General features: G+C 58.7%; 1 protein-coding gene across 7 annotated transcripts in view; it reads left to right on the forward strand.

Moving 5' to 3' along the window:
* The window catches only part of FBXL18 (F-box and leucine rich repeat protein 18), a 31,347-nt gene extending 19,348 nt beyond the window's left edge, over positions 1 to 11,999 (forward strand). For 3 of the 7 annotated variants that reach the window (XM_061153714.1, XM_061153721.1, XM_061153722.1), the window contains one exon: positions 9 to 3,010. In XM_061153714.1, the coding sequence (XP_061009697.1) occupies positions 9 to 146 (138 nt within the window). In that variant the 3' untranslated portion in view covers positions 147 to 3,010. The other 4 variants (XM_061153718.1, XM_061153719.1, XM_061153715.1 and 1 more) reach the window with 3 other exon arrangements.
* The last annotated feature ends 1,741 nt before the right edge of the window (positions 12,000 to 13,740 follow it).

The raw sequence follows: 13,740 nt of genomic DNA on the forward strand, positions 1-13,740 counted from the left end.
TTTTCTAGTTTCTCAGGCCAAGAAGCAAGCCAGCAGGTATTACTGAGATGAGTGACCCAGCGCTGCTGCCAGGCCGAGGCCCCAGCCGGCCCCTCCCGGAGCCCTTCCAGCTCCGAGGCACCTGCGGGGCCAAGCATGGAGACTGAGGTCCCTGGGGCCCCCTCGTGCACTCGCAGGCCTCGGGCGCAGAGCCACCTGTGCGGGACGCCCCCTCCGTGTCCTCCGGGCCACGGCCGGGCCTGAGGTCCCGGGGCTGTGGCCGCCCCGTCGAGTCCTGTGTCGGCGGCGAGCGTGGGGCTCAGCCTCCCGGCCGGCTGTCCCCCTCTGCCCCCCGTGTCAGCCATAGGCAGACGCGCCGCGGGCCGCCCCTCTCCATCCCCCCACCCCCGCCGCTCTGCAGCCGCGTCCCCTCGGCTCCGGGCTGTGGGGTCCGAGTCCTCCGTGGGCCCGTCTTTTGCCGTGTAGACATGTTCATGCCCTCTGACCCAATGGCCCTGTTTCTGCAGTTTATCCTGAGGAAACAACTCAAGCGCATGTATGATTATACTGTGTGAAATGAGGCTTACCAATACGAGCGTGGAAGGGGTCCCTAAACTGTGTCCCCTGGGGAAGTGGCCTGCTGGCCGGGGTGGGACCACGGAGGAGGTGGTCCCCGGCCCGGGTGCTTTATTGCTTTGGGCGCAGGTTGGACACAGCCCCGAGGACTGCAGGAAATTCACCAAACCCAACTCACGTTGTCTTCGTCCTGAGACGTCACCCAGGCCACATCTAGGAGGAACACGTTCAGCACAGCAGGAGAGGGTGCGTTGGCGCCGTGGGAGGAGCTGGCAGAGCTGCCAGGGGCTGGGGGCCCCGCGCTCACCTTACACTTTCTCTGTCGTGTTTTCTCTCTGAACACAACAATGGTTTTAAGACAAGCAAAATCTTGTCTGCTTCCTGGAGGCTCAGAGAAAGCATTTGGGGCAGCTGAGATTCTCAAGTACCCAGAGGCCCCTTGGAAATCCCCTGGTGTGTGTGTAACAGCCGCAGGTAGAAAGTTTTCTTCAGTGTGTCTCCTCCCTTCCAGCCATTGCAAGTGGCAGAGAGTCAGTCTGGTTGAACTTTCTGAAGCTCTGTATCTTGTTGGTGCCCTCGGACCCCCCAGGAGGGGTGGCATCCAGGGCGGCGTCTCCTCTCGCCATCTAGAGCTTTTGTTGCCCCTCGTGGGGGCCAGGTTCAGAGTGAGTGTGGCCTGAGCGTGGGCTCCAGACATCCTGCCTCTTTCTACCCCAGACGGGATCTGGGCTAGCGGGGTAAGGGGAGGCGGGGGCTTCCCCGTCTCTGCTGCCCAGGATGGTGTGGGGATTGCTGAGGGCGGAGCCGGGCGTGGGAGGACGTGCACCCCGTGCCTGGAGGTGAACCCGTCAACCGGGCAGGCTTGGCTTTTGTCCTTGCAACTCCAGGCTGCAGCTTTGGGTCTTTCTTCTCGTGATGCGATGGGCCCTGGTCAGGGGAGCGGCCCTCAGAGGCGGCCTCCCCTGCTGTGGCTCATCCGTCTAGTTCTGAACATGGGGGACAGCAAGGAGTTTTATTTGTTTTCTGCATTGATTTACTTCAATCTCAAACCACACTTGAATTGTACACAGGAACATTACAACCCATGTGCAGGTGACCCCACAAAACCCGTGGATGGATGGCCCCACCAAGAGCCTGTCTCCCCGCCCTGGGAAGGGAGAGGGAACCTCAGCCCCACCCTCAGAAGGAGCAATTGCTCTGTCTGCCGTTGCCCCTTGTCCACTTTTCGTCCAGGCTTCACTCTGCCTGGGGACGGTGAGACTCCAGCTGGGAGGGCACATGGGCTCCTTGGCCTGGGAGGCGCCTTTCAGAGGCATGAGGGCGACTGAGCACCGCCCCCCCAGCTCCCGCTGTCAAGGTGGGGGCTGACCTGGGTGCTGACCCTAGAGAAGGCCTTGGGAAGGATGTCGGTTTACCTGGGGCACGAGTCGCAGGTCAGGGCTGCTCGGAAGGGGCAGCTGCACTCCGGGCTTCGGTGAGAAGTTAATCCCCTTCGGCATCCATAAGAGCCTCAGGGAGGCAGGTGGGCAGGCTGGCGGGCGTCTTGCACGCACGTCCCACACCTGAGACTATTTTGTTTCAAGTCAAGTCAATCGCACAGCAGGCTTGCAGGTGAGGACTTGCCCACGAGGTTCATGGTCACAGACGCTCCTGCCGGGAGCAGAACGTGGCGCGCAGAACCAGGAGGCATTTCCTCAGCGTCTTTATTGCCACAACATCACGTTTTATGAATGCCTTTCTGGTGTTCAGTTTGCACATGTCGTAAATCCGGTGCAGTGCTGCTGGGGGTGGGGTGGCTGGGGGATTGAGGGAGGCTGGGACCGCGGTTTCCTCGTTCCTTGCAGCAGGCGTGGGCTGAGGGGCGGCCTGGCTTTAGTTTTGGCAAATCATGTGGCCACCTTCTTGCCTCTCTCCCTTCGTGATCATATGGGATGGAAGTTCCTCCCGTGATGCGACTCACCTTGGCTTGCGGGTGGGAAGGGGGCGCTCACCCCGCTGGCCAGGGGCTGCGGGGAGGTGACCTGCGGTGACCACGGCTGCAGCGTGGTGCTCGGCCCGGCAGAGGCTCCGTGTAAACTGTCCCCCGCCCCACCGGGTGGAGCCTGGCGCCCAAGGCTGCGTGAGGTGGAAGGCTGGTCTGACCCCTGCACACACAGGTTCGGGGCCGGCGGCAGGCGCCGTGGTGTGTCCTCCCGGCAGTGACAGCGTCGCCTGACTTGGGAGTCGGTGTGCCTCTGGGTGGTCGGTGTGCATGTGGGGTTGGCCGCCTGTCCCCCATCCCCACCCCCGCCGAGTCCTGGCTGTGGGACCTCGGTGCTGCGGCTCCCTGGTGTCACCTTCGGGGACCCCCCCCTGCTGCCCCGGGGAGACGGCCTGCCCGGACAATGGGAAGGTCCCCGCGCACACTCCCGCGTCAGCCGTCCCGTGGGGACACAGCCTGCACCGCCCGCTAACGGCTTGCCTCTGGTTCAGTTTCCAGGCGGAGCGGCCCGCGCTGAACGTCGTCATCTTCCCCCTGCTCCACGAGGGCCTGACCGACGTGATCCGGGACGTGCCCATGGTGCACCTGGACGAGGTCACCTTATTTAAAAGCAGAGTGGCCGAGGAGCCCCCCAACCTGTGGTGGTGATGGGGTGGGCGCCCGCCCGCCTGCCGCCGCCTGCGGCCGCGGACACACAACCTGGACGGGCGCGTGGCCTCCCCCTCAGCCACGGCTGCTGCCCCTGCCCGCCCGCCCAGGCCCGCATCCCCAGGGGTCCCAGGGGGAAGGAAGCCACCTCCGGGGCTGTCTCGTGCACCCACCCGGCCCCTGGGCGCTTCCTCTCGTGAGGACTCTGGGCTCAGCGCCCCTCGGCTGAGATGGGGAGGAGGGAGGCGAGGGCGGCTGGCCGGTGACCTGGGGGCCTGGCTGGGGTGCCTCCCGGCTGCGGACCCGCTGGGAGCCAGGTCCCCAGAGCCCCACATGGCCCCAGTGCCCCGCCCGGGAGTGTCCTTGACTCTGCGCTGCTGGTCGGTGGCCTCCAGGCTCTGGGGAGGGGCGAGGGGAGCTCGGGGGGTGGGAGGCTGCAGTTTGGGCCTCCCTTCTTCCTCTTAACCCAGAATCCGCTTCCTTTCCAGCCAGACGGCATCAGGCAGGTTCAGGCCAGCAGCGGGTGGCCAGGCGTCCCTCGCTGCACGCGGTCACAGCCGCTGGCTCTGGAAGCTGCGGGTCCCTGTTTCTGGGGAAATGTAGGCAGACCTGCTTCGTTAGAAAAACTTGAAAGATTAAAACCCAGAAAGGATGTGTGAGGCCAGAGGAGCGATCCCATTACCCCGTTTCAGAGAGCTGTATTTAGCACTTTAAAAAATGGCACCGCAGCTATTCCCAAAATGAGGGGCAGCCTCCCCGAGTCCCAGCCTCACACCCTGGGGTCACCGGGTGCCTCTGCCTTGTCACTGCGAGACTCTCCCCAGAGCCATCACCCCCATGGCTGGTGGGCTTCCGGGGGCGCCGGTTGGGTCCCTGCACCCAGAGTCTGGCCCCGACACCCCTGGTGACGTTCCTGGAGATGTCCCGGCAAGGCTGGGCGGCGTCAGGGGGCCTTCCAGCCGGGGGCCCCTGGGTCTCCGAGAGGCTGCCTCCCCAGGGCCCAGGGCTGGCCTCTGCCCCTCCGGGCTGGGCGTGCAGGCTGCCAGGCCCGCCTCGCCGCTGCTGCCCCCCGTGCCTGCTGTCTGCTCCGTGGCCCCCAGCCTTGCTGGCTTCCTGCTCTGTTGCACATGCTGGTTGCCACCCCGTTGCGTGTTGCCTGTCCTGTTGTTTGCCTGTTGAAGGGACCTGGACCCTGAGCCCACATTCGCCTGCCCTTCCCGGGGTCCTCCCGGGGGCAGACAGTTCAGCAGCCCTCCCCCCGCCAGGCCCTGGGGGTCAGGAGGCCTTCGGATGGCAGGAGCGTGCCTAGGGTCAGGGTCCCGGGCGCACCCAGGCCCCCAGCGCTCCAGTCATTGCTTCCTAAGCACCATCTGTCTGGCGGCCTCCTCCTGCCCCGTGGCCCTGGCCCTGCTCTCGCCTTCCTGCATCGGGCGGCCGGTGTGTTTGCACGTGGAGCTGGGCTCCTCCCCCGCCCCGTGGCTTTCCTGCCGTGGGTGCCATTGTCTCCTCTGGAGCGTGGGGTGCCCCTCTCCCTCGCCAGCTGCCCCAGGGGAGTGCCCTGCGGTGGGGCCCTCACCCCACGGGCCTGGCCGGCTCCTCTGGTCCCCCGCAGGCTGCCGGCCAGGCTGCCCTGGGCCCCAGAGAGACAGGGCCACACACTGTGGACAAGGGTCTGAGAAGCGGTGGGATCCTCCCCCCATGCGTTTCTGGGCATTTCTGTCGGATGCACCTAGAGACCACCCGGAGGGCCATCAGGAAGGTGGTGTGGGGACTGACCGCTTCCCTCACGGCAGGGCTGTGGCCAGTTTCGGCCTGACCAGCCGGGGAACTCAACCCAGGATGGGGGCAGGAGGCCCCGGGGCCCTGGTTCACGTGTCTTTTCATACAGAGCAGCTGGGCTCAGGCTAGAGAGTGACCTTCCCACTGGGACCTTCCCAGCAGGTGGCCATGGTTCTCACGAGCAAGCGCTTTCAACCAGCAGCCTTGTCTATGTCAGCCAACAGGGCCGGGTGGGGCTGTTCACGGGAGGCTGGGGCGTGAGCTGCCTTGGAAAGCAGCCCCCTAAGAGGGGGCTTGTGTTTTTACTGTCCCCCTGACCACCCTTTACTTAGAGCAAGAATTTCCCCTACTCCTGCAACTGAGAGAGGACTTGCCAGATGTCAATAATGTGCTTATTCTCACTAAGTGCTATTTTGGCACCGTTGTTAATTGCAATTTATATTCTGCAGCATTTTTATGCTGGGAAAAGAACCCACCCTGATGGTCCCCAATTGGCGGATCTGGGCTGTTAAGCGGTGGACCATATGCTGCCTGCGGAGAGGGGCCTGGTCAGCACTGGGGCCTGCGCGTGCATGCGTGTGTGTGTGTGTATGTACGCGTGCGTGCGTGTGCACGGAGCGTGCGTGTACATCTGTGTGCCTGCACGTGTGAGTGTGAATCTGCCGTGTAAGGGTTCTGTTCGTGGTGTGCACACGAGTGTGGGGACACACATGTCTGCATGGTGTGTACGTGAGACAGACACCGGGGAGCTGGGAATGAAGGAGGAGGAGACCCTGACGTTTCTCCCATTGTTAACAAGAGACCCCAACTGGCCTCCCAAAGCCGCCCCTCCGCCGGCGCCCCGCCCTCAGCCCCGAGGCCCCGCCCCCGGCCCCGAGGCCCCGCCTGCTCCTGGGACTGGGCTCTGCGAAGTTCGTGCTCCCAGGCAGCACGGCCACGGGCCGAAGGTGCTTGCGATCCTGGAGGCTTGTCGGCTGCCTTTTGAGGACCCGGGAAGACAGGTCCGAGGGTCCCTTCTCCAGGTCTCCAAGGGCGTCTCCACTCGAGTCTGGGGCCGAGGCGCCCTCCTCTGGCGGCTCCTTTGACCCCCGCCGCGCCCCCACCCTGAGGCGGGATCCGGAGACCCAGGGCGGAAGCTTGGCGGAGACCTGGCCTGGGGAAGAGGGCCCGGGGTGCCCGGGTCTCTGCTGGCCGGAGGGCCACCCAGCGGCCACGACCTCATTGACCCGGTGGTCTCCCGGAGCACGGCCGGGATGGTGGCGGGTCCCAGCGCGCACCCCTCCAACCCTCCCAGCCTGGCAGCGGGGGGCCTGCCGGGATGGGTCCTCCCTCCCGCCCTCCTCTGAGCAGCACCACTCAACCGTCTGCTTCCTCTGGGCCTCCCTGTCGCCTTAAGATCTGAAAAGCCCTGAGACCTTGGGAAAAGGGAGATGGGCGGGTGAGGATACCAGAGTGTGGCCCCTGCTGAGGGAGACGTGGAAGCAGACTCCTGTGGTCCTCGTGGCCTTGGCCTTGGGCCCCCTCCCCGCCGACAGGAGAGGGACGGGGAAGCCCCTCCCCGTGGGGAGGGGCTCAGGGCACAGGATTCTGACGAGCAGTGTCTCTGGTCCGCGGGGTGTGATGAGCAAACACCCACAGGAACTCACACAAACCCCAGGTCCCACACAGGCTGACCAGCATCATCTGAATTACTTTCTGAAGTTTTTTTCAAAAAACCCTGAAGTATGAGGTCTTGCATTGATAGCACAGGGTTGGGACACTGGCTGTACCAATCCAGGCCAGAGCCACCCAGAGGCTGCCCCGCGGTGTCCACCAGCTGAGCGAGGGGGTGGGCAGAGGGGTGTGTGCCGGCGTGTGCTTTTGCCCATGTGCCGTGGCACGTGACACCCCACGGCCGCCGGTTGCCTCCAGCCACTCTGACTACTGCCCACCTGCCCCTGCCCCTCCGACCAGAGAGTCCCGCTCAGCACGGGCTCAGTCGTGAGGGGGTGGGGTGGGGGGTGCCAGGCTGTCTCGCGGCCATGTGTGTGTGTGTGACCAGGTGCTAAGTGACCGAATTCGCGTCACCTGCCTTTCGATGACAGACCTCCTTGTCCTTTGGCGAAGCTCCTCCTGAATTTTGTGTTCCAACTTACATTTCAAATGGGTATTTTCATGTAAATTTGTGGCATGTCAGAAGTTTGAAATAAAGTGGACTTACTTGATTTAGCAAAACCGGGCAGCTGTGTAGTCCTTCCAGCTGGGGCGCCCCCTGACCTTTTCCCTGCGACCCTGGAGGGTGGGCCAAGGTGGGGGCGCTCCAGTCACCCGCTGCTGTTCGGGTGTTGAGGACAGACTCTCTGCCAGGTTGCTTGGGGGTCCCTGGAGGGAGACATGAGACCCCCACACGGGGCCCAGTCGCTGCCTGGGGCTATCAGGGGGCAGCCGCTGACTCAGCCTTTGCAGGCTGAAGGGTGGGGGTGGGCAGAGGCCATGAGGAGGGGCACAGCCATGGCGGGGCTGGCGGGCAGGGGTGCAGGACGCCGGTGGGACCTGAGCAGCCCTCTGCATGGAGGCTCTGTGTGGCTGGCAGAGGCTGGGCCAGCCCAGGTGTTATATGGAGGCTGTGGGCAGTGATGAAACCGAGTCAGTTTCATTTTCATTTAATACACATTTGTGTTTTCCAGGTGTAAAATATATATAACATAAAACTTACTGTCTATGGAGAAGGAAATGGCAACCCACTCCAGTATTCTTGCCTGGAGAATCCCATGGACGGAGGAGCCTGGTGGGCTTACAGTTCACGGGGTCGCAAAGAGTCAGATACGACTTAGCGACTTCACTTTCACTTTCAACCCTCAGCTGCGACTTTCAGCTCTTGTGTTTGCTATTGATTGTTTTCTTGAGTTCTCAAAGACCTGTGACCATATTTTTTTTTAAGTTGCCTGTTTTCTAATTGCATCACTTTACACACTGTTGTCTAATAATATGTGGTATTTAGAATGCCTTCTTAATTATTTTGAGCAGCCATTGCCTGTATTTTCTTAGCATCTCCTTGGTTTTCTTACGTGAACTCATCTGACAGGGAAATGCAGCCTTTTTGTTTGCCCTCTCTGCAACTGGACCGTCTGAGTCAGCGTTCTAACTAATCCCTGATGGTCTCTGAGCTCAGTAGTTAGGTGCTTCAGGAGTTTTTCGGTAGAATTGGTCCTATTAGGAGACTCTTGGTGTCACCTTCGTTAACTTAAAAGCTGGTCCCTTCGCTGAGGCTCTTAATTTTTTTGAAAACTTCATGTTATTTCAGCTGAAACAAATTGGCAAGGCTATTTAAAAAATTGAGGGAAACCATTTAAGAAATTGAAAAGTAATCGCAAACAATATTGGGTAGTTGTGACTTTCAGTTCTGTGTCAGTTGAATTTTTGTGCTCTTTTCCCTGTGCACGTGGTGGTTCTATTTTTCGCCAATAAAACTTTTTATTAAAAAAAAAACAACTTGCTGTCTAAACCATTTTTATCTGGACAATCCAGTGGCATTAAGCACTTTGACGTTGTCGTGTAACCGGCTCCCTCATCATCTCCAGAGCTCTCTCATCTTCCCAAGCTGAGACTCTGCCCCACTAACAACTAACTCCTCACCCCACTCCCGCAGCCCCTGGTACCCACCCGCCTCCCTTCTGTCTCATGAAGCTGACTCTCTGGGGAGCTCATCTGGTGAAATCACACAGTCTGTGTCCAGCTGGGACTGGCGTGTTGGCAGCGTCGGTTTTACGCGGAAACTTCCTGCCCTAGATTGGGTTCCAGGACCTGCCCGCAGCCAGGGAGAGGATGGAAAGGCACTGTTGAGGCAGGAGCTCAGGGCAGGTGGGCAGGTGTCTGGGGAGAAGTGGGGACCTGGACTTGGGCCGTGTCCAGAGGGGGGCAGGACATAGGGACAAGGGCAGGGGCCATCGGGTGGGCAGAGGGGGGGCCCAGCGATGCCTCCTGAGCCCCTGGGCCGTCCTCCAGGTGAGCCACCTACCTGAGCAGCAGCAGTCACTCGGGGGCGGGAGCCTCTGTCCCTCCCGGTTCTGCCCGAGCTGATCGCCTGAGCCTGGGGTGCCCCCTGGGACTCCCCACTACCGTTCACTTCCAGCCGGGAGCAGGTGAGCAGACTGAGGGGACGATCGTTGAGTGGCCTCAGCAGCGAGCCTCCCAAGAGGGGTGGGGTTGACCCTCTGCCCACTGCGTCCAGGGCAGCAGCAGGGGGCATTCACCAGACAGGGTGGGTGCGAGAAGCCCCCTCGGGCTCTGCTGCACACACATAGGCCGGTGGGGCGGGGGTGGGGGGTGGGAGCGCACGGCAGACCCCCGACTCCAGGGTGGGAAGAGCCTTTCGGAGACGCTCCGGGCTTCTGCGGGGTGGCTGTCCACGCAGACCACGGCCAGGTGGCTGACCTGGGCTCTGCCTCATCCGGAGCCGCTCGGGGGGCCCAAGACCTGCTTCGCTTACCGCTGGGGGGTCTGGGCTGGCTTTCCCAGGACCTCCTTCACTCACCGCTGGGGGGTCGGGGCTGGCTCTTTCCCGGGACCTTGGCCAGGCCTGTGGCTGGGATGCCCCCATGTGGGCGAGTCGGGCTTCTCTCCCCACCTCGGGGGGCGGGGGTTGCCCCCCAGAGATGTGCCCTCAGACCTGGCCGTCACATGGGTGCCCACGCCCGACGTCCACACACACTCATGCTTACACACATCCACTCACAGCTGCACGTGCATACATTCACCAACACTCCAGCACACGTGCTCACGTCCGTACACTTGCACACACCTGACATTCACACACCCCCCCACTCTCACAGGCAGGTCCACAAACAACCCCGCATTCGTATCCGTATCACACACTTAGCCCTACTCTTTCTCACACATTCACACGAACACACAGATTCACACTTTCACAGGGTCGCACACTTGCTCACACACCCACACTGACGCCCCCACGTTCACATCCACACATACACACGTGTCCACTCACGTACATACATTTGCACACACACACACTGATGTATATAGCATTCATCCTCACATCCACCAATATGCACGTTCACACCCAGTCACACTCAGACCACCCACACCCAACGTTCAGACACTCCGCTTCCACATCCCACGCACTGTCACACATGCACACACACTCACGTGTAACGTGCACACACGTTCACTCACCCACACAAAGGGACGGCATTAATTTCACACATCAGTCGGTGAACACAACCAATTCACTGAAAGGCAGACGTTTCTATTATGCTCATCCCAGGGAACTTGAAAATTTCCGAGAGGTAAAACAAAGGGGAAGAGAAATCAGCCCAGTCCTCCCCAGCCAGAGAGAACCTCCGCTGCTGTTTTTGTTAATGTCCTTCAAGCCTTTGTTCCGGGCTTTTAGAAACCGTCTGTAGCTGTGATCACCGGATCTCCGTCCTGTGTACGCGCACGGCGATGAAAGCGGCTGCCTGCGTTCTCCCGGACTCATCATTTTAATGATGCAGCTTTGCTGCCTCCGGCCTGCTGGCCCCCCACTGTCGGACAATTAGGTTGTCTCTAATTAGTCACTCTTCCAAGGAAAACGGCCCGAATACCCTTGTGCTGGAGCGTTTTTCTATATTTAGAAAGATTTCCTTAGGAGAGACTCCTGTTAGTGAGATTTCTGGGTCTAAGGGAGAGTTTTTAGAGGCAGGGAGGATCTTCTAGGAAACTGGAAAGGCAGAGCTGTATTTGGGGGGTGGGTTTAGCATCTTTGCACAGGATGACAGTCCCCATCTCAGCCCTTGGGCTTCAGGATGCGGAGGTCACCTCTCAACTGCGTCCCACATAGGAATTTTTATTTGCTATGTTCCCTGATTTCAAACGCACCAAGTCCCCAGGACATAAATGATTGTTAAGGCGAACAAGCGAGCAATGCAGATCAACTAAAAGTAATAGATCTCAGATGACGTAGGGGGACTTCCCTGGTGGTCCTGTGGCTAAGACTCGGCACTCCCAATGCAGGGGACCCAGGTTTGATTCCTAGTTGGGGAGCTAGATCCTTCATACCACAACTAAGAGTTTGAATGCTGCAATTAAGATTCTGTGTGGCTCAATGAAGATCCACTGAAGCCAAATAAATAAAAATAAATATTTTTTAAAATGATGTAAATCCTACTAAACGGTGATTCCCCACCACATGCATTTGTGTCCAGGGAGGGTGGCGACTTCCGGCTGCGTATTCCCGAATTGAGGCTCCTGGTCTCATCCACAGCCCCAGACCTTCCCGCCCACTTACCTCCTAAACGGACCCTGGACCTGGGTCCTGGCAGCATCAGGCCTGGCCATCTGCAGAGACAGAATATGGCCCCCGAAGTCACCTCCACCCTCATCCCCAGACCCCGTGACTATGCTTGGTTACCGGCAAAGGGGAATTACGTTTGCAGCTCTTGAGGCTTTGAGATGAGCGGTTCTTCTGATGGGCCCAGTGGAATCGCAGAGGTTCCTGAAAGTCCAGGAGGGGGGCTTGAATGAGGCCTCGGCCTGATGCTGCCGGAGGAAGGGGTCTCAAGCCGAGGAAGCAGGTGGGCTTTGGAAGCTGGAAAAAGCCAGGAGGCGGATTCTCTCTTAGTGCCACCAGAGGGGACACAGCCCTGGTGACACCTTGATTTTTTTTTTTTTTTTTTGACACTTTGATTTTTATCCCACTGAGCCCCATGTCAGGCTTCTGACTTCCCGAACGGTGGTCACTGACACGATATCAGTGATGACAGAAAAGGAATATACGGCCTGTGGCGGGGCATCCCCTACTCCCTCTCTGCACTCAGAGCCCACCAGGGGAGCGAGGGAGGGGAACAGAGGAGAGGAAGAGTGACTGGAGGGAAGCGCAGGCATGTTCCCCGTGGGAGGAAGGACTTCTCAGTGAGTGCATTTTCATTCTCTTCTTTTTACAGATTTTCTACAATGGGCACAGAGGAAATTAATGCTGAGATGGAAAGAAAAAACACACATAAAAAGAAAGTGAATAAAATAATGTCATTAAAAACATATTCTGGAAACTAGAAAAGAGAGAAAATAAAAACATATTCTAGGATGATGCTCTCAACGAGAACAGATCATTTCTAGATCTATTAAAAAATTGTTCACTGTCTATTAATCCCAGAGGCAAGTTGCAAGATTCTATACAGGATATGATGACCTATTTTGGTTAGAGAAAGTCCTTCCGAGGGTAAGTTTGTGCAGAGCAAGATCTGGACCAACACAACTACACACCAGACTCTGGTGGAGGAGTCTTTAGGGGAGTGGGCTACCAGAATGAGGCCGAGGGCTTCCCTGGTGGGCCGGTGGTTACGGCTCTGAGCTTCGACTGCAGGGGGCATGGATTTGATCCCTGGTTGGGGAAGTAAGGGGTGGCTCAGACGGTAAAGAGTCTGCCTGCAAAGCGGGAGACCTGGGTTCAATACCTGGGTCAGAAAGATCCTCTGGAGAAGGGGATGGCAGCCCACTCCAGTATTCTTGCTTGGAGAATCCCATGGACAGAGGAGCCTGGCGGGCTCCAGTCCCTGGGGCTGCAAAGAATCAGACACGACTAAGCAATTAATACACGCTAGGGAAGTAAAACCCCACACGTCGTATGGCTTGGCCAAAAGAAAAACAAAAAACACACATGTTTCTTGAAAAAAAAGACAAAAAGACTGGATTCCGTGAGAAGCAACGTTTGGGCAGTTCAGACCATCACTGGGGTGGCAATGGACCCTCTTCAAATTAAGGTGGTGGGGGAGAGCCCAGAGCCAGCCCTTGGGGACGGGTGGTCCAGACCCTCCTCCCTGAGTGTGGGGACAGTGAGACGTTTCATGAAGCCTTGGTGGTCTGAGAAAGTTCTTCCAAGACATAGCCGGGTTTTCAGCAGAGAAGCCGTGAGCTTTGTGCACGGTTACCTTGTCCTCCAGAAAAAACCAAGGAGGCTCGGCTCCCTCCCCAGCGGCCATGGCCCGCCTGCCGGCCAGCTGCTCTGGGCCCCATGCCTGGGACACGCAGTTTGAAGCCACAGAACAGTGGTCCCCTGTTCCAAAGGGAGGGTGTGGAAGGCCTGAGTTTCTTTTAAACTTTTCTTAAAAAAAATCAGTACAGAAAATCACAGAAACAAACAGCTTGATGAGTTAGCGTAATGTACTGAGAGGCAGGGCTTCCCCAGTGGCTCAGATGGTAAAGAATCTGCCTGCAATGCAGGAGACATGGGTTCGATCCCTGGGTGGGGAAGATTCCCTGGAGGAGGGCATGACAACCCCACTCCAGTATTCTTGCCTGGAGAATCCCATGGACAGAGGAGCCTGGCAGGCTGCACCCGACGGGGTCGCCCAGACTCAGACACGACTGAAACAACTCAGCACACACACAGAGGAGCAGCGCTCTTCAGCGCCAGCCGTGCCCGCCTCCCTTGCCCGCCCTGCGTTGACCACCCCCAACGATGCTGCAGCTCAGCCTTGCAGTTTTCGTTACTGTATCTTCAAGTCCTGTCCAGAGGGGCCCGTCCGTCCCTCTTTCCTGAACAACTGATATTTTGTAGAGCCCGGGCCAGCCCACCTGGAGAATTTCCCACCATCTGGATTTTCCCAACTGTATCCCTCGGTGCCAATCTATACCGTCTGTGTTTCTTGCCGATGGGCAGCTGGATCCAGAGGTTTGATCAGACTTAGGTTCAATTCTTCATTTTTAACAGTTTTTTTTTTTTTGCTCATTTTGATTTTTTCTTAAATGTAATATTTGGAACAGGAAGATATACTCATGTGATTCAACCATGAACCAAAGGA

This window comes from Dama dama, chromosome 10 (genome assembly GCF_033118175.1).
Source record: "Dama dama isolate Ldn47 chromosome 10, ASM3311817v1, whole genome shotgun sequence".
Classification (NCBI taxonomy): domain Eukaryota; kingdom Metazoa; phylum Chordata; class Mammalia; order Artiodactyla; family Cervidae; genus Dama; species Dama dama.